Source organism: Lupinus angustifolius, unplaced genomic scaffold, assembly GCF_001865875.1.
Source record: "Lupinus angustifolius cultivar Tanjil unplaced genomic scaffold, LupAngTanjil_v1.0 Scaffold_19_69, whole genome shotgun sequence".
In the NCBI taxonomy this organism is placed as follows: Eukaryota; Viridiplantae; Streptophyta; class Magnoliopsida; order Fabales; family Fabaceae; genus Lupinus; species Lupinus angustifolius.
Window position 1 is genome coordinate 3,225 of NW_017719357.1, and position 25,975 is coordinate 29,199.

Sequence of the window (25,975 nt, forward strand, 5' to 3'; positions counted from 1 at the left end):
CATACTTATATAATAAGATAATTATATCAAACATGTAATTAAATCGATCAAAATATATTGTACTGTATCAATTAAATTTAGTTTACACATGAAAAATTCTATACTTTTTAAAATAATACATTGCAAATTCAACCTTAATGCTAATTATTTATAATATGGCTAATCATTGAATCATTTATATAACTGAATTATATGTTGCTATTTATATTTATAAATTTATTATGTTTATTATTATTATAGCTCTAACATTCTCCATTTGCAAGTAAGATAATGATTGAATACAGTTAATGTGCACAAGGTAGTTTATGAATAAATGAGTTATTCTATTTATTGAATAATGTTCCAAGAAATGAAACAATAATGATATGAATTACAATCTCTCAGGTGCATAATTAATGAATTCATTTTGAGCCAGGATTATTAGGATAGAGCATATTGTCTTCAGAGGGTAACAAGAGGTTCATCCTTTAGTTGCTCAACCTTGACTTCCTCTTTCTTCTCTTCCTCATTGTTCTCAACAACAGCCTCAACTTTCTCTTCCTTAATCTCCTCTTTGGTCTCAGTAACCTCTACCAAAGACTCTTCTTTCTCATCTCCTTCCTTGTTTTCCTGCATAAACCCACCAATCAAATATTACAAACTTACTGAAAATAGATAATGCTTGTTTGAAGTGAATAGAAATCTGTTAAACCAGATCATGTCTCATATGTTATCCTACAACAATGATAATGAAGCAAAAATATCAAAATATTTAAAAATAATAATTGATATGTTATGTTTTATTAACACAGGAAATCGTATAATACAAGATATTATATAACATGTCTATTTTCATTTTTCAGTACCCTAGCATCTCACCTCAAAGATGTGGGAGAGTTAGAATATATTTGTGTACAAAATTTGGTAAAATTAAGAGGAATGGTAGGATTACATTTTTTTGTTAATGAATAGTTCATGTGAAATTAGTGAAAACACATGATTTAACATATCCTGTATGAATTTTACCAATAAGAAAGAATGTACTGAACAAAGTATTGAAATGAATGTATTACTAACCTTCTTCTAAAATTAACTGTAATAATATCATAAACAGTATAATTGTGAGGTGATATCAATATAGTAGTTTGTAAACAAAAAGAGATAAAAACTAATAATGTGAATATGAGGTGATAATAAGAACAATATAAATGAGGTAATATGTTTAACTGTGTTTTTACCATTATTTTAAAAAAAAATGAAACATAAGACAAATATGATTCAGGTTATGTACTGTCATTTGAAATGTGTGCTGAAGAAGTAAGAAGACGTTAATTTAGTGGCGTAAGGTCCTGCTAAATTTTCAGGGGTAATGTACCTGAGCAACAGTTTCTCCCTCAGCATTCTTTGGTGAGTTAGGAGACTCAACTGGAGCTTCCTCTCCTTCATGCAATTCAAGGTCCTTAGGACTGCTCATACAACCTCCCATTATTAATAATACAAAAATGTATAAACAAAATGGTTGAAGGGGGAGGTGGTATGGTGAAGGGAGAAAGCACCACTTCACCTTACAATGCAAATTATTAACAAATTGTTGGAGGGTAAGAGATACTCATCATTCAACAATTAATGGCTTAATATATAGCATTATTAAGAGCTTATTTTTAGGAGCATTTCTTGGGTTTGCAAGAATAATTGGCCTGGCATAGTGGAAGTTTTGTGGTTAATTGCTATGAGACTCTTTAATTAGTTATGACACCCTCCCTTTTTCCTTTCATTGTTTTTTCATTTTGTATATTTTTAGACTAAGTTTGTGGCAATTGGAGATTCTCTAAAACTGTGGACCATTTATATGGTATTGCTTCTTCTACAACTCCTGTCTTCACAAATCTATGGATCTATCTAAATACATGTGTATACAAGTTTGTTAATATAATAGTACAAATAAACACACTCATCCCTATAAATATGTTTGTTTTTGTAACAATTAAAAAACTGTTCAAAAAACATTTAAAAATTGTTCAAATTTAGATTTCAGTCCTACTAAATATTTCTTGAACATGATAGGTAATGGCTAGTGACATGTTATTTTTTATATTGAAAATATGTTAGGAGATACATGTTATATTTGATATTTTCTTCAGCATTTATTGAAGAGTGAAGAGTAGCATCCATGCATTATGAAAGAATAAGCATAGGGGTGGTGGTCAATAGCACCCATGCATTTGAGACAATTCAGTGGAGACTAAAATGTGTTGGCCTAGTAGTATAAGGTTCTGTTAAATATCTAAGATAATCAAAAGTCAAAAGTTCAATTTATGGAATCACACTTGTTGGGAGGGGTAGCCACAACCCCAAAATGGATTAGTTCTTCACCCAAAAGGTGAAGAGATACTCTTAGTAGTACCAAAAAATTGGAGACACTTACTATTGTTTATTGGAACGAAATGCATTTTACTATTTATATGGTTCATTATTTACAATGTTGTACCAACATTGTCCTCATTCATGTCTCAATCCAATGAAATTGTGACTCATATTAAAAAAATTAAGTCGTAGACATATTAATTTTTATTGTTGTTAAAATTTTATCAAAATGAGAAAATGCTAGAGACTTACTTTAGGATTGATAGTCTTCATTCTCTTATCAAGATATTTCTTCACTTTTTTTTGGGTAAAGATCTAATCTCTTTCAGAGTTTGGGGTTGTCTCTCCCAACAAGTGTCACTTCCGGGAGTCGTTTAATGTTCTTTATAAAAGAAATCTCATCATAATAATATTAAAATGTTAACCCGCATAGAACCAATTAGGGCATACCAAAAGTCCAAAACCGATATCATTAACCGTGTAATTGTGTCTTATATAGCCAGCTATGGAAGAATAGCTCTAATCAAAGAACGCAGTCAAGACAAAGGTACCAGTGGAACGCAGTCAAGTCAAGGCAAAGGTATCAGTGGTTGAAGGCTTAATGATAATGAGCCAAGTGTGGAAAAGTTGTTTTGGACACAAATGGGAAGGAAACTATATGGGATTTTGGTGCTGGCATCGATGATTCTCAATTTTTATTGTGTTACAATGATGATTTTCAATTTTTTTTTGCTACCAAAGTTACTTTGTAGGATAAAGAACTAATCATTTTATGAATTTGTGGTTGTCCTCCCAACAAATGTCACTCACAGAATCGAATCATCAACTTTAGGATTAGATGACCTTATATAATTAGACCAACACCTAGTAAAAATATTTTTTTGAGAAAGTATACAATAATTGACGTGTATATTAATGCTATTGAAGAGGGTATATATATAAAATATTTGAACCAACATTTTTAAATTTGGGTTCCAGACCATTACAAATATCGAAATGTTAAGGTCTTTGGAGTGACGGAAAGAATACGACTATAATTATAGTTATATTAACCATATTTTTTTCTGAAATAATCCGTAATGTCAAGATTGTGGAAGTATATGAAACCGCGACCAGAACTAGCACCAACTAGCTTCAATAATTCAACTAGAAGGAGAGGCAGCTCAATTTTGAAGGTCATTGCTGAAAGTAGTGGTTTAGTTCACATTGGAGGACTTCGGAGTTCAATCAACAAAGGAAAAATGTCGGTTTCTAATCTATTAAGAGCATAGAATTAACATAGAATTGTTTTATCTTCATTAGGATTTATTTTGAGTGGTTTAAAAATAAAACGTGTTAATCGACTATGGCAAGTAAATTGGGAATTAGAATCTGATTTTCTATTCTATACTATGTTTGTATTACTGTAGTTATATGAAGAAGCAAATATTAGTTAAAAATTCACGATAACAATTTCATTTGTGACGCCTTCAGTACTTATTCACAAACAAAACAAACTTCACTAATAATAAAAGTTAGTGTTCACAATAATAAAAAGAAAATTGATAAAATAAAATTCGAATTTCATTGCAGTTAAGATTATAATTAATAGCAAAATCACATTTTTGCACTATGCACTTTACACAAAAACAACCTAACTCATTTCTATAATGTCTATATAGTGTTCTACATCAACTAGATACCGGTATTCTTTGCACACACAGTTTCTTACGGCTTGAGTATTTTGCACACTTGGTCGTCCTAACTCTCAAGAATACCCCTTTCGCACAGAAACCTGACCAAAAACTTAATTGCCTCTCACAAGTTTTTGAATGTTCTGTGTATGCATTAGATACATGAAGTAATTTTGATACAGTTGTGCCTAGACGAGTACAATTGTTTTTTTCCTTGAACTTATTAAAAAATAATTCCATTTCTGGAAATAAGTTTTGAAAATCAGTTATCTTGGGGTTAGGTTAGTTTCTATCTTTAGAAACTAGTTGTTGAAACCGTTTTGTTCCCTTAATTCAGTTGAAGCTTATGCTTTGTGTAGTATAAGTACACCATCTTGTAATCCATTGGAGATATGAATCAATAGAGGCATATTCATTGACATTCTTTCTTCTCTCTTCTCTCTTCATTCTTTTATCCTTCTACTTCATATTCAAATCCTTCATTCTTCAATCCATTCTATTTTTTGTTTTGCTCCAACTGGTATCAAGAGCAGCTACGATTCTGGACAAAGCATCATCAAACCGAAGATGAATCAAGGAGGCCTCCCATCAAATCTACCAATTCTTGATGGCAAGAATTGGTCTCGATGGTATGCGCAAATGAAAGTAATACTAGGGTATCAAGAAACATTTGAAACTGTGATGAATGGATTTCCACCATTAGCAGAGGATGTCATAGAAGAAGAAAAGGTAAAGCATAAAGAAAATCTGAGAAATGATTGCAAAGCTTTATGCTTAATCCACCAGTGTGTGGATAATGTTCATTTCGAGAAAATAGTTGGTGTTGGAACCTCAATTGAAGCATGGAGGATCTTGGAGAAAGGGAATGAAGGTGCAAATCAATTGAAGAAAGTGTGCATTCAAACAATGTGCAGACAGTTCGAGCTAATGCAGATGGATGAATCTGAAAGGGTCTCTGAATTCTTCAACAGAATAATTACCTTATCCAATGGCATGAAATCGTGTGGGGAGAAGATAAATGATCTCACCATAGTAGAAAAGGTCATGCGCACCTTGCATCCCAAGTTTGACCACATAGTGGTAGCTATAGAAGAATCTAGGGATCTGGAGAAGTTGAAGATAGAAGAACTTCAGGACTCACTTGAAGCACATGATTAAAGAATCATTGAACGCTCTTGAGGAAAATCACCAGATCAGGCTCTGCAGGCACAAGTCTTCAAGAAAAGAGGACCATTTGGTAGAGGAATAGAGTATAAAGGAAAGGGTCGTGGCAGAGAAAACAAGGGAAGATCAAAGAATGGGACCTTTATACCTGAACCTTCTAGGAGAGGAGGGTACAAAGGTTCTTATGGTAACAAGAAAATAATAGACAAGAGAAGGCTCAAGTGCTACAATTGTGGAAGACTATGACATTTCTCAAATGAATGTCAGCTTCCATCATAGGCTCAAGAGATTGAAAGACATGATGATGACGTTAATATGGCCAAAGGCACAATTGGTAAAGATGATGTGAGCATCATTTTGATGATGAAAAATGGACCAGAGGAACCAAGTGATGCAGAGATATGGTATCTAAATTCAGGGTGCTCCAATCACATGACTGAGCACAGAACCTGGTTAACACACTTTGATGGATCAAGGAAAAGTCAGGTGAGGTTTGCTGACAATAGGATGATACAAGCTGAAGGCATAGGGGGTATACTAATCACCATGCAAAATGGAAATAAGGCACTGATCAAGGATGTCTTGTATGTTCCCACCATGAAGATCAACTTGATAAGTATTGGTCAACTACTAGAAAGGGGGTTCATAATGAACCTGCATCAAGGGAGCCTAGAACTATTTGATGCAAGAAACAAAAAGGTTCTTATAGCACCACTATCAGCAAATAGAAAATTTCAGATTTCAATTCGCACATGGAAATCACAATGCTTTCTGACTGGATCTCAATCAAATGAATCATGGTTTTGGCATATGAGGTATGCTCACCTTAACTTTAGGGACCTGAATTTGCTGCATAACAAGAACCTAGTTAAAATTTTACCTAATATCAAGAATCCTAATGTTATTTGTGAGAAATGTTTCATGAGTAAACACCACAAATTTGCATTTGGAATTAATGCACCAAGCAGAGCTAAAGACCTACTCAACATCATATACTCTCATGTATGTGGCCCATTTGAAGTCTCTTCTATAGGAGGAAACAAATACTTTGTGTCATTTGTTGATGAACTGAGCAATAAACTATGGACTTATCCCATGAAGGCCAAGAATGATGTGTTTATGACATTCAAAGCATTCAAAGCCTTAGTTGAAAGGCAATTAGGCAAACTCATCAAAATATTGAGGACTGATGAAGGTGGAGAATTCACTTATAAAGAACTAGAAGAGTTCTGCAAAAAAGAGGGGATAACTCATGAAATCACAACACCTTACACACCTCAACACAATGGTGTGGCTGAGAGAAGGAACAGAACCATAATGAATATGGTTAGGAGTATGATGAAAGGCACTGGATTATCATCAAGTTTCTGGGCTGAAGCAGTAGAACCAGCCACCTATGTACTAAACCTGTGTCCAACTTAGAATGCCTCATCAATGGTACCTGAAGAAGCATGGTCAGTAAGAAAGCCTTATGTCCAACACCTCAGAGTCTTTGGTTCTCTTTGCTACACACTTATTCCTGATCAGAAGAGAAGGAAACTTGATGACAAGAGTGAGGCAATGATATTCCTTAGATATCATCCTACAGGATCCTATAGAGTGAACAATATGAGGACAAAGAAAGTGACTTACAATAGAGATGTTCAATTTAGTGAATTGAATCATTGGAATGATAAGATGGACACTAAGGACACAACAACCATCAAAGTGAATATTCCAATGGAATCAGTTGAGCATCAGGCACAAATATCACCAATTCCAGCAGAAAATATTGAGCAAGTCACAGAACAAGCAACTGAACAAGTCACCCAACATGGAAGATCAGAAAGAACTAGAGGCATGTCCTCAAGACTAAGAGATTATCATGTGTTCCATGATAGTGCAATCACTGGAGATGGGGAACTTGTGCACTTAGCATTGATGGCAGCCACTGAACCAGTGAAATTTGAAGAAGCTATAGAGGACAAAGTCTGGATAGATGCAATGAAGGAAGAGCTAATGGCCATTGAAAGAAATGACATTTGGGAATTAGCCACACTACCAAGTGGAAAGAACTCTATAGCAGTCAAATGGTATACAAAACAATGCTCAAACCTGATGGAAGCATAGCCAAGCACAAAGCAAGGTAAGTAGCAAATAGGTTTATGCAAAAAGAAGGTGAAGACTACTCAGAAGTCTTTGCACCTGTGGCAAGACTTGAGACTGTGAGAATCATAGCAAGTCTAGCCAGCTGGAAAATGTGGAAGATTTGGCAACTAGATGTAAAGTATGCCTTCCTCAATGGTCCATTGGATGAAGAGAGATATATATACAACAACCCCTTGGCTTCCTAATCTCAGGTAATGAAGACAAAGTACTCAAATTGAACAAAGCTCTGTATGGCTTGAAATAGGCTCCTAGAGCCTGGAACAAAAGAATAAACACATTTCTCTTGCAAGAGGGGTTCACAAAATGCACTGTGGAACATGGCATATACATAAAAACTATTGTTGAATTGGGAATTGTGATTATATGCCTTTATGTGGATGATCTCTTGATCACAGGAAACTGTATAGAAGAAATGGAAAAGATAAAGAGAAGTCTCAAGCTTGAATTCGAGATGACTGAGTTGGGCAAGTTATCATACTTCCTTGGCATCGAATTTGTTGAGAACAAAGATGGTATGATCTTACATCAAAAGAAGTACATAAAAGAAGTTCTACAAAGGTTCAATATGGACCAATGTAATGAAACAACCACATCAGTGGAAGGAAATCTCAAGTTAGATAACTGTGAGCTTGAGGAATCAGTGGACAACACCACATACAAACAGTTGGTTGGGTGTTTGAGATTCATTTGAAATAGCAGACCAGAAATATCCTATGAAGTAGGCCTTGTCAGCAGATTCCTAGCTAATCCAAATGTATCTCATCTTGCAGCAGCAAAGAGGATCCTAAGGTACCTTAAGGGCACTATAAACCATGGAATCGTGCTCCCACATCAGAAGGAAGAAAGAAAATCCACATTGTAGCCTACTCAGATGCAGACTAGGGTGGAGATTTGGTAGAAAGAAAATCCACATCAGGCTATATGTTCCAATTCTATGGTGCTCCAGTCTCTTGGAACTCCAAAAAGTAGTCAGTGGTTGCTCTATCCACCTGTGAAGCAGAATATATCTCTGCGTGTAATGCAGCATGTCAAGCCTTGTGGATCCAGTCCTTAATTGCATAATTGGCATTGAAAATGGCATGGATACAGAGAGAGGTGATTGAGGTGGAGATTGAACAACAATATTTGCTGAGAGAGCATCAGACACAGATTTATTTTTGTTCTTGGCTAACCTTGATTCAAATGTCAGTAAAAATTGTTCCAATTCATGAATTGAGGGAGGATTAATTTGGCTTTCAACATATGTAATAACATTCTGAAAATCTTCATTTAAACCATCCAGAATACAATCACCGTTTTCTTTAAGTGATATTGGTGATCCAATTGAAATTAGAGAATCAGTTAGGGATTTCACCTTAGAGAAAAATTCATAGATAGTCATAGAACCTTGAGAGAGAGACCTAAGTTGAGTTCGTAATTGACGACTTCTAGCTTTTGTATGTGAGTTGCAAAAAGCATGTAATTCACTCCATAACTGCCAGGAGTGAACACATCCAACTACGCGTGGATGAAGAGCTTCTGAAATTGAATTAAGGAGCCACAAAAACACTGCCTGATCTTGTTCTTCCCACGCTAAGTAGCCATGATTCACATGACGTATGTTACGATCTGAATAAGACAAAAAAACGTTGAGGAACATCGCTGGAATGAATGAAACGAAGAGCACGATTTGATTTCAAGACTGCAAGCACGAATTGGCTCCATGTGAGGTAGTTGTGTTCAGTGAGCTTTGTATTTGGTATTTGAAGAGAAAGAGTTGAACGTTGAGCACGAAGAGGTGCGGCAACAGAAGACGATAGAGGAGGAGATGAAGCTTCGTGAGGAGGATCGTTAATGGCGTTGGCCATTGGTGATGATACCATGTGAGAAGATGAAGAAAAATAAGAGAGAAGAAAAGAGAGAGAGAAAACAGTTACTGAACTGTAACTAACTTTAGGTTAGTTATTTTCTATTTCTGAAAAGTTACTTAATGAGTGCTTACTCAATCCTATTTATATGAGAAGAGAGGCACATTAGGGCATAACCGTTTTATACAATGAGTTTAGCCATCTAGCTATATTAATCATTCTAATAAAAACAGATGAAGTTATTGAGTTGCAAGTTGATAACAAGTCTGCAATTAACTTAGCCAAGAATCTTATATCTCATGGGCGAAGCAAACACATTGAAACTAAGTTCCACTTCTTAAGAGATCAAGTGAACAAGGGAATAATCAAGTTGAAACATTGTCATACCGAAATGCAGTTTGCTGACCTGATGACCAAAGCTTTGATAGGCAACAGATTCAAGAAACTAAGGAACATGATTGGTGTTATAGAATTGTCTAATGAATAACTATGTACTAGAGAGTAGGAATTAAGGGGAAGTATTAAGAAATAATTCCATTTATGAAAATAAGTTTTGAAAATCAGTTATCTTGGTTAGGTTAGTTTCTATCTTTAGAAACTAGTTGAAACCGTTTTGTTCTCTTAATTCAGTTGAAGCTTATGCTTTGTGTAGTATAAGTACACCATCTTGTAATCCATTGGAGATATGAATCAATAGAGGCATTCATTGACATTCTATCTTCTCTCTTTACTCTTTTATCCTTCTACTTCATATTCAAATCCTTCATTCTTCAATCCATTCTATTTTTTGTTTTGCTCCAAGGGAACGAAGTAGTAGAGCAACTACAAGAGCTTGACCAATGCTTTTTAGTGAGTTTAAATTGCCATTTTGATGTACAAGTTTTTACTATTCAGCAAGGCAGAAAGAACCAATGTTATTAATACTGTCATCAAATCGATAGTGTATTAATAGTAGTATGATAGTTCAATCGGTTGTTAACTAATTAAACTGTATATCGTTGAAGTTGGATATACATATATTTTATATTAATATGGATGTTGAAAAATCAATAAAGAAGACAATAACTATGTTTATTTATACCACTTGTTAAAAATGTAATAATAGACCATATTTTAGATGCATAAAAAATATAGTAATTGTGTGATCCTTCGTACCAACATCTTGCTAAAAATAAATCATTTTCATTAAAAAAAAAATGAAACCAGCCGGTACGACCGGTACAATTCAGTTGAAAACCGTCTAGAATAACTGGTACGGTTCAATTGAAAATTGTTTGATATGACTAGTTTTTACTGATTTTAACCGGTATAATTATATGTTCAGTATAAATGTTGTATCGTACTAGTATTAAAGTCAGTTCACCAATTTTGTGGCCGATTCGAACCGGTTTTGATAACAGTAGAATGATCTCTCTCTACCTTTCCTTTTCCACACAACATAGTACTCATTTGCATCATATACACAGACATATATATAGATATTGTAAAATGAGCATGAGTTGACTAGTTCTTGTACTTGCAAGGAGAAGAAGGACCCAATATTCTTTAGTATTGGGGAGTCCTCATATCCTTTTGTTGCATAATTTTGGGGTGCCCTTGAAGGTTTACCTCTGGCATGGAAGGTGGGGTTTTGAAGGGTTGAATTGCAGCTTCATTTGGAGGTGAATGTTTGCAATATGGTTGGCATTTGTGAACACTGTTTTAGTGGTCAATATCTGCTCTCAAGGATCAAGGTGCTGCAAGGGAAGATAATGGGTATGCAGATTTTATGGCTAATTTAAGTTTCAAGAATGTTAGGAGTTTTGTGATTGTTATTATTATTCTCCTGAGGTTGATCCTTTTTTCTGCTCTCAATCTTGTGTAATCTCTTTGACCCAGTCTAACCAAAAACAAAACGACAACAACAAAAACAAAAAGGCTATAAGTCTTTAAATTGATAGGAAGCTATCCTACACAGTTAATGTACTGGGAAGCATTATTCAAGAAAAAAGCTATTACTATGAAAATACATGAGAAGGCAGAATAGCTAGCTTCTAATTTTTCTCTCATTGTCTAATCAAAAACTGTGTGTAATCCTTTGACCAATGCTACAGCAACTTGCAATAGAAGTAAAGTCCAACCAAATTCTTCTGCTTCCTCCTCTCTGAAGTCTGAACAAAATTTTCACAGTAACATCCATAGACCAGAAAACAAATGAATTATCAATTAATCAGATGGTAAGTTTTGTAAAATCAAGACTATTCCCTTTTTGGGGGGCTCTGAAGTGAAAAACCAGATTTTTCATGATAATCTGGGATTTCATTACTTGTGGTAGCGATTGTAGACCTCTCGTCTTTAACCTCGGAGGAATTATTTCCCTCTAATTGACCTGCTATTGCACCTGTTGAGGTTCCATAATTCTGCTTATCACTGGGAACATTACCAACCAGGCTTTTATACATAGTAAGGGCTTGAGCCATCATGTTGGCAGGATTGGATGCAGAGCTAGGAAGCAACATTGTTGTGCCCTGAGGAAAAAGTAACGAATAAATGTGAACAAAATTCGAAGTAAAAAACTAGTGCAATGCATTTGCATATCCATCAGCTTGTAGGCTATTACCTCCTTGGCTATGTTACTGAAAGCTTGAATATATTGCTCTGCAATCCTCAAACTTGCTGCCTACAAACCAAATGAAAATATTAATCCCTTCCCTGTTATTCCACAAGACTCAATAAAGTCGAAACAAATGTGCCTATTAAGAAGCAACTCTATAGACCAGATTCGTTGCCGTTTTTAATCTCAAGTTTCAGAGATAACAGCAACCTAAACAGAACAAAATTTTCAACCCTATTTACATGGGCTCATACTTGAATATTTGAAGAAAACAAACACGACATTTAAATAGTCAACCAGATCCTCAATAAAACTGTGACTGCAATAACGTGGTTTATATAATCAAGCCTCACTAGCACATGTCCAATTCACAAAGTCTAACAGGCTGGAAAGTTAGCATGTCTGAAGTCCGATAATCAAATATGCCAGGCATCATTACATGCAAACAAAATAAATCTAAGTATCAGATATTGCATCCTATCCTCTTTTTTGGCCAACATGTTCTGAACTATACATGAAAAGGTAGAGAATTACCGAGATGGGCAACAACAACAAAATCAACATGTGCAGAGCATGTAACAACCAAGAAATTAAACTAAGCAAATATGTAGGTCAATGTTTGCACAATCTATGATATATGGAATGTGGAAATTAAAAAATAAAAATAAAAAAGAAGTTCACCTCTGGTCCCCCGTTTTCTTTTAGGGATTGTGACACGACAGCAAGTCCTTCAGCTGTGGCTTTTGCTTTAGCAAGGATGGCTTCAGCCTCGCCTGAAAATAATGGTGTTAATTATAAGGGTTCAAAGATATCAAGGGATAGGGACAATATAGTAAGGGAATATCAATGGACTTATCGATAGTGATTTCTTCCAAAAGAGATTGATAGATGAATAATACAGAAAAAGACAGCATGCCAATTTAAAAAAAAAAACATTAATGGTGGTTGGCGGGGTGTTACAAAAGAAAACATGTCGGGCACAGAAGTGAGAGTATGGTACAATCCACAATTCATCATTCTCTTGTCATGCAAAGTATCATTCGTCTAAAAACATTATACAGGTTTGAAGTCAAATGGAGAGTTAGTGCATGTTCAGCACCGAAGATATCTTAAAGAAGTAATATTGCTATACAATTGGAAGTTGGAATTGATTTTTCAACAAGTAATTAACCTATAGCTCTGTTTACTTGATCCATCCTTGCAGCTTCTGATGCTAAGATTACCGAACTCCTTTTTCCATCAGCAATGTTTATGTGGGCCTGTCTTTCTCCTGTTTAACATTAAAGGTCATCAATGCCAATAAAAATAAGCTTTCAAAGTCGGATGAGATGGAACTTAAAATTAATTTCAGGATGATAAATAATGTAAAATATTATCCTTGAACAGTTGAACATCTGAAGAATTGAAAAATTAATCAATAACCTTCGGACTCAAGAATTTGAGCTCTCTTTTTCCGTTCTGCTTCTGCTTGCATCTCCATAGCTGCTCGCACTCCACGCGGAGGAGAGATATCCCCTGCAGAAGGACAACAACAAAAGAAATTCACAAAACAGACATGTAAAAAATAAAGGGAAATCTTTCAGAGATTGTCAAAACTCACTTATCTCATATCGAAGGCACTCCAGTCCCCAACTTTTTGCAGCCACATTAATGGCTTCCTGCAACAATTTTTTCACACAATTAGTCATTATTATTTGGCTGTAGGTGATAGAAGAGTTGTTCTCCAAGATGACTTTGAAAATCATGCTGGCACGTAATTTTTTGATACATCAAAAAGAAAACAAAAGATTATTTTGGTATCTCCTACGGAAGGGCACACCCATATCTGTTAAAACACATTTACTATCTCCCGTGCTGTCATTGTTAAATACCAAGGCACCCAAGCAGGTCTAGAAACCTTGTTCGAACAATTAAAGATATATCAAGAGAGAGCTTATTCAAATGCAAATTGACTGCATACATATGCACAGTTAAGGATGTGCCAAGGCAGAGCTTATCTAAATACTACAGCACTAATTGACCGCATACATATGCACAAATCTACAAGATATTTCTACATAAAGCATTCACATTCCAAATTTAACAACCACAATACTGACTGAATATCATTAAAGGCATGGCATATATGACGTTAGCCATAGGTATAATTTGTTACATCTATATAAGAGTAAACTGAATTGAATATCCACTGAAATCATCTCTAATGGTTGGGAAAACTTGAAACTAAAAACAAGCATGTCATGTCATGTGTTCTAAAATCTTAAAAACTTGTCAAAGTAACCTAACTTGAAACCTGAAGCAGAGTTAGTTTCTTTGATATTTTCTGTTTCTTTAAATTCTGCATTTGGCTCTGAAGATGAATTTTTCTACTGCTTAGGTTTGAGTCTGCACTAGGGTTCAGGAATTAAGAGATAAGACTGAATGAACAACAATTTCAACTTTTCTTAAATATAAGTTGTGTAATTGATAAAACTGGTACCCGAGGGTATGAAAGATCTCACCAAAAGTAAGAAAACCTTAATAGAATCAATCGGATTCTTGAATAGAAAATGAAATGTAATATTATTTTATAAGTAAGAATGTTCTTGAGAAGAATTACAACTGGTCCCCAAAAACCATTTACCAAACCCTAATTCTCCCAAAAAACTACTCTTAAGTCTTAATAGAGGTATAATCGCCTCTATTTATACTAAACCTAATAGACTAAAAATATATAAACTAAGCTCGATAAACTATTAAAATATAATAATAATAATAATAATAATAATAATAATAATAACAATAACAATAACAATAACAATAACAATAACAATAACAATAACAATAACAATAACAATAACAATAACAATAACAATAACAATAACAATAACAATAACAATAACAATAACAATAACAATAACAATAACAATAACAATAACAATAACAATAACAATAACAATAACAATAACAATAGTAGTAGTAGTAGTAAATAAACTAAATCAGATGAACTATTAAAATATAAAATTGATAGCTAACTAAATCAGATAACTATTAAAAGATAAAATAGATAAGTAACTCAATAACAGAGTTCTATCTAACTGACTAGGGGTTACCTAACAGTAAGTTGCGGTTAGACAATGACAAGGCAAAGGTTAACAGTGAAGTTGTGGATGACTATAAGGTGATTAACTGGCTATATAAATGTAAAGAAGTCAAGTTACAACAGGAAAAAAAATCCATTCCTGGTTATGAATGGGAATCAAAAAGGTCCTAATTGTTACATCCATGGTACCAACTGGATCTCATGTCATCACTAATTAAGACCACACTGCATTTCGTAATTGGAGTAGAAGATTCAGTAAAACAACCAGCACAGACATTGCTAAATTTTCTTCTTTAGCTCTTGTCTAGAAAGGTACATCGGCGTTCACTGCATAACTAACTGATGTTTTGCTTGTCAAAGACTGCTGCCATTGAAAAATAACTTTAAGCATACCATGGAATTGACGTAACTATGATGTTCTTTAAACCGAAAAAATGGCAAAAGAACACCGGTGCCAACATGCCTTAAATTAGATCAATTCAATGAACTGAACTTACCACAATCTTTTCATTGAGTGTGTCCCTTTCCTCAAATGTCTTGTCAAGAGTAATCTTACCAAGCTCACTGCGCATAGTTGTTTGTGCAAGCTGAATAACAGCATAAATGGGATTCTCCACCCCATAAGAAGCCAACTTAGGATCCACAATCTGCAACAACAAAAAACAGCATCAACCCATTAACCACTCAAACTATAAAAAACCAAACACCCGGATTAAGACGTGGTAACAACTACCGCAATTCACACCTTGACATAAAGCACTCCATCAATGAGAATGGTAACATTGTCCTTAGTAATAGCACTCTGATCAGGAATACTAATAGCCTCCTCCTTAAGGGAATGCACATACGCGATTCGATCAACGAATGGAATCAAGAAATGGATTCCAGAGGGAAGAGTTTTCACATACTTCCCAAATCTCTCAATCACAAATGCCTTTTTCTCCGGCACAATCCTAATCCCCCAATTCATAGGAGGAATAATCTCATAATTCCTGATAAATAAATAAATCAATAAAAATCCAAACTTTCAGAATTTCTAACACAACCCATAAACTGAAACAGCGAAATGCAGCAATGGAAAATGAAATTAAATAATAAACTATTACAAAACCTGGAGAGAGGATCGCGACCGTTGCGAAAATAACGGACGGAGGAGAATTGAGTGAGAGGGTTTCTGTGGTGAGTGGATGATTTTGCTAAGGTTTGGGTAAGTTGTTTCAAGGAACGTATTGAATTTGATTTGAACATTGTAGCCATTTTTTGTGAAGAGGGTTTCTTTGTAAAAAGTTCAAGTAGAACAGAGTTCTTAGTGTTATGTGTTCATAAATGTATTGTTCTTATTCTATGGCTGTTAAGATCAACACGGAGGGCTTAATAAACCCTAGTAAAAACCACCATCCACCACTGCATTTGCCCCTTCATTTTTGCCACGTTTTTTTGTCCTTATTTATTTATAAGTTATAAATCTATCGATTCAATACTTAAAAATATAAATGGGCCCTTAAATCGGAAAAAATATCTCATGATATGTGATTATCTCTCCCAATATGTATTAATTTACAAATCAAACACTTATATTTTGTTTCTCCTTTTATGTCACTAGACTAACATATTGTATTTGATATCTTGGAAGCAATATTATATTGTTAATAATTTTTCATAAAACAAGGTAGCACACAGTGAAATTAAAAAACAAACAAAATGAGTCATTAGGTTTTTTATTATTGAGATCTTAATGTGGGAATATATTTATTGTAAATTATAAAATCATGTCATAATTGTTTTTTTAATGAAGTTCTTTTTATATTCTTCTTAACATCTTCAATTTTTATTTAGAGGAAAATTACAAATGAAGTATGTCTCAAAATATAGGATAAATGGTTATAACTCAATTAGTGAATTTGTATGGCTAAAAATAAATTTGTAATGTATTGTAAGCCCTTTGAATATAATTTGTGTTATAACGTTTTACATTTACAAGAAATTTGATCAACTGACTTTAGCATAGATTTAATATATATACACTAATCGCATAAGTATCTTAAACCCCCAATAAATATCAATCATTCATATATAATTAAAATTGACTTTCAAACAAAATAATACAATGACGGTTGATGTGCCAACAATTTAAACAACTTTATATTAACTTAATTAAGTTAGCTTATCACCAATGACCTTGAGCCCTGACTTTTCAGCTTTTAGTCGACTTTTTAATTTGTTGTATGAAATAGACAGAAAAAGTATTTAGCCTAAATTAGTGTTCAAGAGTATGTTTGACAAGACCACTGGAAAGCTTATAAGCTACTTAATTTGTTTATTTGAACAAAAATAAGCTATATGATGTTTAGTAAAAGGTTCAATAAACTTCTACCCTCTTTATAAGCCCAAGTTTATAACCTGGGTTGTAAGTCTATTTTTTTACACGTCAATTTTTTAAATATGGCGACCTTTTCTCTCTAATCTGGTGCTTAAACTTTAAAGTCATGCAACTTTTAGTTTAGGAACCAAAACACAACTTTACATATATGAGAAACACCTCTTGAAGTGCCCCGGTCGTTCTAAAATCAAATAGATAAACTTTAAAATCATTTTTTTATGGGCAAAGTTTCTTAATAGGGTGGGAATATTATGTACTGGCCAATGTTTGAACTGTGGTACTCATACTTTTTGTTTCACAACTTTACAGATTGAACTGAACAAAGCTCAGAAATCAATTGAATTAAACTTGCCTATCAAGGTGTGATGTATTTTTTTGAGCTGCGTCAATAAGATGTGTATGTACTACATGAGTCATATCGATTACTCAGATTCTACATGATTTTTATTACTTTTGTTGTTGGTGTTTTGACCTTGTTAACGTCTAAAATGACAATTCTCCAATTGTCATGAGTCAAATCGAAAGGACAATTAAATATATAAGTTTTATTACTTGACCCTATTACTCCATGCCCAATTATCAAAACCAAGCTTCAAAATTTTCTTATCATTTTAGTGTGTCAGTGATGGAGAGGAGTCTGGCTCCATTTTAGTGAGTATATAAACGCCCATGTGATTGCCATATGGGTCTCCAAACTTTGGCTTCCTTGTGTCAAATTCCATTCCCATTGCTCTCTTATGAGTTTTGACCTCTCAAACTTTGTTGAACATAGCAAGCAACTAGAAAATATGGCTGCAAAGGACACTGATGATTGTGCTAACAGAAGGCTAACTAGAAGGATTTGGTAGCCCCAACCTGTTTGAGATTATCCCTGTTGCATTAATTAGGAATCACTAGGAAAAACAAACCACAGCGGGAGTATGGATCTAAGAAGCCTATGATGCACCACTCCCAATAGCCATTGCAAACAAGAATGGTGATAATTAAATCTTCTAAGTTTTAACAGATTTTGTTTTTGCATTTTTGTAAGTCAGAAATGAAGGTTTATAACTTAATTATAGTAAAACTTATATTGTAGTTGCCCAGTAAACATATCAAAACAACTTCTTGCCCATTATCAAATAAATGATTTAAAACATTTAGACTTTGTTTAGGAGGAGAAGTAGAGGAATCAAAAAGGGTTAAGAAGGGAAGGAAAGGAAGATAAAAGAAATAAAATTCTCCTAGAAAGAAGATAAACTAATGACAATATAATAACAATTTTTTATTTTTCCTTCAAAATGTAATTAACAATAAAAAGTGGACAATAACATAAAAATGTAATTAACAAGAAATAGATAATATTAATTTATATATTATTACAAAACATATATATAGCTATTTTAACATTTTATCTCAAAAAACACCAAATTTGGAAAACTTTAAAAATAAGCACAGGATTTGAGAAACCCTCCAAAACCTTCCCCTCAGCTTGATCTTAATGATCCAAATTATTGACCAATTCTGTGATAGCCCTCTAAATAAAGAAATCACCATGAGGCAGCACCATCATATAGAGATTCAATACTACAAATATGCCAAAAATTTCATACCATGCATACAGAAGCAAGAACATAGAGAAGAATCTTCCAAAACGATAAATTTGATAACACAAAACTGTCAATTCAAATCTCAACAAGCTAATAAAAACTGTGTCCAAAAACTCGTCACTAAAAAAGTAAACAATCCTCACAGGAGAGAATATTGACTCAAAATTAAAACCAATAGGATTGTTTATCATCATCTATTCTTCAAGTATTGTTCCCTTCTCGCTGACATAGATACCATCAAGAAACTTCCTGATATCCTTGTTTTTGACATGGCATTTCTGTGGCATTAAAAAGAAGAAAAGGAACAATTAAGATACAAGATCGAAATTGGGTCAAGAATTTACTATACAAACATGTAAAAAGGAGGAAAATGGTGTACCTGGTTAATAAGGGCACATGACCTAGAAACAAGTTCGATATCATTTCCATCCAAAACCAACTCATCCTTAACCTTCTCAGATCGAACAACAGAAACACCATCAAGCATATCCACTTTCCTCACCTGAGGACAACATAACCAAAAGGTGAATACCCCAAGGGAAACCCACGCAAACAGATACCATATCCTAGCCATTAAATCAGCACACATACAATGATACAAAAGTAATAGTGTTAGCAACATGTCCGATATAATCTGACATGTTTTGTATAGATTAACTGTGGGGTATAATCTGACATACTCATCAACAATCTTACATTCAAAGAAATAAATTGAATTTTATGGCAAACGGCAATTTGAAGACAGGCTTGAAAATGATTGTTACTACTGAAATCAATAAGATTTTGCCATTTCAATGCTGCAAAATCAAGAACAGAAACACAATCTATAAAAACAACTGGAATTTTTTAAATTTAATTTTTGATTTTTTAAAAAGACATACAAAGATAAATAAACATAATATTAAGACAACATTTGCCTAGACATTCAATAAACTGTTTTACTAGCTACTCCAAACACACTCAGACTACAAAACATTATCGTAAGGTTGGTATCCTCCAAAACAAACTACAACACACATATATATAGATACATAGTAGCATACCATTAAATCACAAAATTAACCAAATATTAATACATTAAATCCCTTGAAAAAATACATCAACCGTAAATATTCACTTCAGCACGCTATTTTCCAAAAAAACTATTACAATCTAAATTAGATAAAGGACAAAGGTAAACAATAAGCATCTAAAAATTAAAGCGAAATAGTAACTGAAAGAACAATAAGAAAAAACATAATACCTTCTTTTCACCGAGAAAGTTACGGATCTCAATGGCCCTGTTATCACCAGAGATGCTAGCATTAATAGGAAAATGAGCATACACAAATCTCATCTTGTAACGGTAACCCTTGGTTACACCAGTGATGAGATTCTCCACGTGGCTAAGCGCGGTGCGAATAGCAGCAGAGGTTTTGCGAGAAGCGAACCACGCATCAACCTTAAGCTTCTTCTTTCCTTCCTCATCAGTAATAAGCTGAAAATCGAGGTTCAAATGCTTGAAATCACGAACCAGCTTTCCACGTGGACCTTCAACCTCGATCACTTTCGCGTGAACCTTGATGCTCACACCTTCTGGAATGTTCATCGTCTCTGAGGAAAGGATCGTCTTCATTTTGCACTACCTTGATGTTTTCTCGATCTAGCGGCTCTGTAAATGTGTGTCCACAATGCAAAACGAAAAACCCTAGAAGAGTGTGTTTATAAATAGAATGGTGTTATTTGAGTTTGGGCTATGGGCTTTGGAGTTCAGAATGAAACATTTTTCATGATGTGTATTGGGCCAGGTCCAGTTCTTATTGTCCTTGTTTTGAAAAGGAATTAAAATACAAAAGAAATGACTTTAAATGGGCCTGACTTTTCTTTCGCACCCACTCTTAAAAAATAAATTTCCAAATATGTACCCAAGAGCTCATTAAATTTCCTCAAAAATATCAAAAAGTTAATTTTCAATCAATGGGAACAATACTTATTGAAAATGATAATCACATATCCTGAAATAGATTAATTATCTATATGATAAAATGATATATTTCGTAGTACCAAAAAAACTCATAAATGTTCAACAAAATGGGCCTTTGGGCCTTATGTTTCGCGTTCCTTCAATGAAATGGTTTTGTATGTAGGACATGGTGGGGTCAACATATGTCATACCAAAATAGTGTGTCACTTCATGTGACACTTCCTTTGATTGATTGAAAACATATATTTAAGTTTAAAATTTAATAATAAAGTATTTTTCTGACTAATCAGATAAAATAGTACATAAAGTTACACACTTTTTAGGATAAAAAATGTGCTCCAACACGATGTCTCCTATAACTTTTTTTCATCTAATTGGTCCTTGAAAAGTAGTATTGTGTGATATGAGATGATCCCTAAGTACAAAAGTTACACTAATACATGGTTCACTTGTTATTGCACTCACAAAGAGTCAATGTTTTATCCTAATTCCTAAAGGTGTCAAGACTAAAGATCATATATTTGTAAATAGATAGTTTTTTTCAATATCTAGGCATAATATAAATAAATAAGATAAAATGATGTATGCATTGACAATGTATAAATTTTATATATTACTGTATCATTCACTTCATAATTAATCATTATTAATTATTCATAAAAAGTAATCTAAATGATAATAAATAATACAGTTACTGTGTATATAAATGTTATGTATAATATTACACTCAATAAATATTGTTAAAGACTCTTTGAACTTTCAATAAATAATTAAATATACTAGTAGTAAGAAAAAAATGTGCCGTAAAAAATTGTATAGTAAAATAAGGAAAAGAAATTTAATGGTGATGGCCATGGCATGTGCAACTTATTCTTGTCTCCTTCATTGATTGTCCAGGATATTGTAAATTTTATATTTATATATAAAACCATGTGCGCATCATTATACCATTAAATTGTAAAAATTGAGAATATTAACAAAATTGGCATGCATCAATTTTACCTTTTTCAATCACGTATTAATAATCACACATTAGGTATTTTGTACATTTTGCTAAAAGAAGACAAATAAACCATATGTGGTATCATAAACAAACAAATAATAGTTCATAGGAGATCAGAATCATCCAAAACCAATTACGTGTTTAATGACATAAGACATATTATATTGACTTAGACAAGCATAACAATGAGAACCATTCAAAACCAAGAAGGTGTTTGAGCTCTCAATATCAATATCTTAACTTTTGGAGGCCTGTGGTTCGTAATATAATTTGAACCATGTATCTAAGAGCCAGTCCAGAACATATGCTTCACATTGGAACTTGCAAATATTTTGGATGGTGACCTTTATTTTTGTGAGCCTAAAGTCCATTGCTTGTTGTGAATTTGGTCTATTTTCCATTTTTCTGATTCGTTGCCTGGTATTTGATGTCTAAGTTTCTCAGTCGAATGCTCGAGTCAGAGTTTGTCTCTCAAAACGTTGGGCTTGCTTGGATTTCAGTGAGGTGGCATTTTTTTATTTTTGAAATATGTTCATTCATCCAAAGCTGATTTTTTGGTACAAACATCATTTCATTAATGAAGAGACAAATATATATTTTTATCATTATTCTTAGTGACAAAAATGTGCTTTTATTATAATCAAATAGATAAATATGTCATTGAAAAAATACATTTTCCTCTATTTTTTTTAGTATTTGTCTTTTTATTAATAAATAGTATCTTGCTTTTTTTTTTGAGATTGTGTGGTATGTTGGACACTTAGCCATTGATAATTGTATTTGTTGTGATTACCAATGGGCATACCATTTTTACACCCCAAGTCAGGTTCAAGTAATATGCGTTTACCATAGACCATTTAGCTGGCATTTGTAAGAGTTTGGCTTTTGTGTTTTAACTTTCATTATGCCTTTCTTATAGTTGAGAATTATAAATAGTGTTTCTTTGATTTCAAAAATCGAATATTCCTCATAAAACAAACTTCCAATGTATGTTTCTCTCCCTTGCTCAATCAATGCTTCCTCTTGTAGTGGTTATGGAATGTAATTGGTTATGGATACAAGAATGAAGATTATTTTTCCAACTTTTGGTGTTCTATTTGTGTACTAATCCAATTAAAAGTGACATCTAAGTAAAAAAAATCATAAAAACAAAAAAATAATTTTTTTATATTACTTGGTAGAATGTAAGTGGCTTGGGACATGAATGTGATAATTTTTTAGGACATGTGATCCTTGTCCTGAGATGAAAAGTAAGGAATGTGTAGAATTGGTTTCTTGTCTTTGGTTATTGTTGAAGGTTCCTCTCTACCCCTTATGAACTTCAAGAGCTTACACACAAAAAAGGGAAGAAAAAAACTCTAGCTTCATATAAACCTTTTGGGTTGCCCTAAGAATTAGAGGGCTTGTTCTTAGGTGGAGAGTGAGGTTTTGAGCATTAAGATATAGTTCAAGAATCTATATGATTTAAGAGATGTGATCTCACCAACTACTCATATGATATTGAGTATTATGTGGTAGTTATTTCCTCTTGAGAATGGAGGATTTGATCAAAACATGCTAAAACCTTGAGGGATCCCCAACCCATAATAATGTGAGGGAGATTTTTTGCGTTGAACCCTTCAACCGATGCTTGAAAAACGAATGCTCCAATATTGAGTCTTCAAGATACTGTGATCAACTTATATCTCATGAGATGTAAGCTTTAATCTTTCATCCTTATTGAATGGGGAGACACCTTCACCATACTCTAGAACATTACTAAACACTCTTTGACTCTTTATATGAGAGTGACAATGACATTTTGGGTACTAATTTGATTCGGCTGTCGTGAATGACCCGATCTCTATGAAATATGTGTGGAAAATTTCGATAGTTCTTCATAGTATAGTGGGTAGTATACATATGCATTATGAATGCCTCTAATTTAATATTTTGCAATTTTTTGATATGTTTTTTTACTTATCTCTTTATTTATTATTGTCTTTTGTATTGCAACAAGTAGGGCTGGAAACGAGTCGAACCGAGCTCAGCTCAATAAGGATTGATTCGGCTTGAAACTCGACTCGAATTCGATACGAGTTATTTTTTTAGCTCGAGTTCAGCTCGGTTAAAGTTCGCGAACTGTTCGGTTCAATTCGAAAGGTTCATTTGGACAACTTAAATAATTAATTAAATTTTGAAAAATAATGCAAAAAGTTTTATATAAATATAATTTGACTTATATATATAATAACAATAAATATAAAAATAAGTTTATATATGTATGTATATATATATATATATGTATGTATGTATATGTATATATGTGTATATATGTCGAGCCAACTCATGAACCTAACGAGTCGAACTATATTCAACTCAAGTTCGGCTCGTTTATTTAACGAACTCAATTTTCAGCTCAATTTCAGCTTATTTGGTTCATGAACCAAGTTTATCGAGTTAACTAACTAATCGAATTTCGAACGAATATTCAGTTGGTTCGGTTCATTGTCAGCCCTAGCAACAAGTATGTCTTCCAAAGATCGTTTCCAATATGTTGTTAGGATGGCTCCTTAGAGCGTGTCTGGGAGGATTGTCCTTACAATTACTATTAGTTCTTCCCTTTGATGTTGTGTGGCGGCTAACCTAAACGCCAAAATGAAGGTGACACAACTTCTTACAAACCATGAAAGCAAAGTTCACCTAAGGACCCTTTTTCAAAGGTCGGCTTCACCCCTCCTCGTGTAACGACCGTTGAGGTATAATTTCCTATTGTTGTCATACCAATGCCACATATGAATGTGGTGTGGCTAGCTAGTCTTTGTTGCTACTGAAAATCCTAAAGTTGAGGTGCTTTCTTTTAAGGTTATATTATTGGGTGAGATATGACATCGACTTCGAGCAACTATTTAGAAGTTTCTTCCTTACTCCACAAATTTATTAAAGTATTTTCACTCTTTTTTGTCCTCCCTAATATTACATGAGATTGTGACAGATAGCGAAAATTAATTTTTAATAAACAGTTATTTTTTTAATAAAAGTATCATTTTTCTCCTTATTTTCGAATAATGGAGGGAACCCAACTCATGCCATTTAGGGCTTTTGCTCAAAGAATTCAAGTTTTGTTGCATGGATTTTTAATTAGTTTTAGAAAATTTAAGTTAACTTCATATTGAGATCCCAAATTTAATAGTGGTGGAATATAATGCTCATGAGGTTGGATGTGTCTCAAATTTTCAAAGTTAACACATTGGACAAAGTTAGGATCAATTATCACATTAATACTTACAAGTTACAAATCTTTCATTAAAAGAATTTATAAACTGGAATGGTCAATTTTTACTTAGTGCCTATCTATAAGTTGGATTTTGAAAAAAAAATAAATTAAAAACTCGAAAGTTATTTTAAAAGTATATTTCAGGGTCATGGCTCCTAAGTTTTTTCCTCTCTCCGTTACTTTTCAAAAACAAACTCATAAATTAACCCTTAACCTCTAGAAGGAAGAACTTGATCCTTATCACCCTAGCCAACTTTGATTGCATCCGTGACCAAAAATGAAATAACTGCAACGTTGTGAGATATGATTTACATTGACCAGCTACAAATAAAGGCAATAAAAATACAACTCGCATATTTTAAGATTCAAGCACTTTCCATTATAGGAATCCAAGTTCCTACTCTCCATGTAAAACGTTGCTAGCGTTACACTTATATGTGGCATTTTTTTGGACTAAATTTCTCCATGATCCTCATGGTAGAATTCTCTATTTATCTTAGAAAAAAATCCTCAAGGAACTTATAGTTGTTGCATAGTGTACCTTTGTGGTAATTAAGTTACTAAAAGTATCAAAATTAAATGACAATGATGATAATAATTTGAATATTGTTAATACTATTGTTAGCAATGATGTGAGTTTCTTGCCTAGAACTAATATGCTCAAGACTAATGTTATGATTAAGTCTATGCCAGTGGCCCTGCCCATGCCAATGACCGCCTCATACACGCATCAGGCCAGAGCCCAGGCAAGAGCCATCCTGCACGTGTCTCAAACCATTCAAGGCTCTTTCCTGCACCAGGCTAGAGCTCGGGGCTCCTTCACACACCAGGCCAGAGTCAGGACAGCCTTGCACATTCATGGCTCTTTGTTCCTAAGAACCAAGCCTTGGCCTAGGTGGCTCACTCAGGCCACGATCCAGGCCAAGCATCAGTT

The 25,975-nt window shown here is 33.6% G+C and overlaps 4 protein-coding genes across 5 annotated transcripts; 1 reads left to right on the forward strand and 3 right to left on the reverse strand.

The window, feature by feature from the left end:
* Window positions 1–302: 302 nt before the first annotated feature.
* On the reverse strand, window positions 303–1,614 carry LOC109338227 (ATP-dependent RNA helicase DBP5-like). Of its 2 annotated transcripts, XM_019575415.1 has the most exons (3): window positions 1,355–1,614; window positions 532–609; window positions 309–495 (listed from the first exon to the last, which is right to left on the reverse strand). In XM_019575415.1, the coding sequence occupies exons 1-3, from the start codon at window positions 1,463–1,465 to the stop codon at window positions 442–444; spliced, it is 243 nt and encodes an 80-aa protein (XP_019430960.1). In that variant the 5' UTR covers window positions 1,466–1,614; the 3' UTR covers window positions 309–441. The 2 variants fall into 2 exon arrangements, with proteins under 2 accessions (XP_019430959.1, XP_019430960.1); XM_019575414.1 differs by having other exon boundaries at window positions 303–609.
* Window positions 1,615–4,583: 2,969 nt separating this feature from the next.
* On the forward strand, window positions 4,584–5,174 carry LOC109338228. Its single transcript, XM_019575416.1, has one exon. The coding sequence runs from the start codon at window positions 4,584–4,586 to the stop codon at window positions 5,172–5,174; it is 591 nt and encodes a 196-aa protein (XP_019430961.1).
* Window positions 5,175–11,202: 6,028 nt separating this feature from the next.
* LOC109338241 (stomatin-like protein 2, mitochondrial) lies at window positions 11,203–16,279 on the reverse strand. Its single transcript, XM_019575433.1, has 9 exons — window positions 15,962–16,279; window positions 15,596–15,842; window positions 15,348–15,497; window positions 13,369–13,426; window positions 13,191–13,283; window positions 12,940–13,038; window positions 12,450–12,541; window positions 11,775–11,834; window positions 11,203–11,682 (listed from the first exon to the last, which is right to left on the reverse strand). The coding sequence occupies exons 1-9, from the start codon at window positions 16,105–16,107 to the stop codon at window positions 11,413–11,415; spliced, it is 1,215 nt and encodes a 404-aa protein (XP_019430978.1). The 5' UTR covers window positions 16,108–16,279; the 3' UTR covers window positions 11,203–11,412.
* A 2,510-nt stretch (window positions 16,280–18,789) lies between these two features.
* LOC109338236 (60S ribosomal protein L9-like) lies at window positions 18,790–20,516 on the reverse strand. The gene is made up of 3 exons (XM_019575428.1): window positions 20,063–20,516; window positions 19,199–19,321; window positions 18,790–19,097 (listed from the first exon to the last, which is right to left on the reverse strand). The coding sequence occupies exons 1-3, from the start codon at window positions 20,432–20,434 to the stop codon at window positions 19,014–19,016; spliced, it is 579 nt and encodes a 192-aa protein (XP_019430973.1). The 5' UTR covers window positions 20,435–20,516; the 3' UTR covers window positions 18,790–19,013.
* Window positions 20,517–25,975: the final 5,459 nt, after the last annotated feature.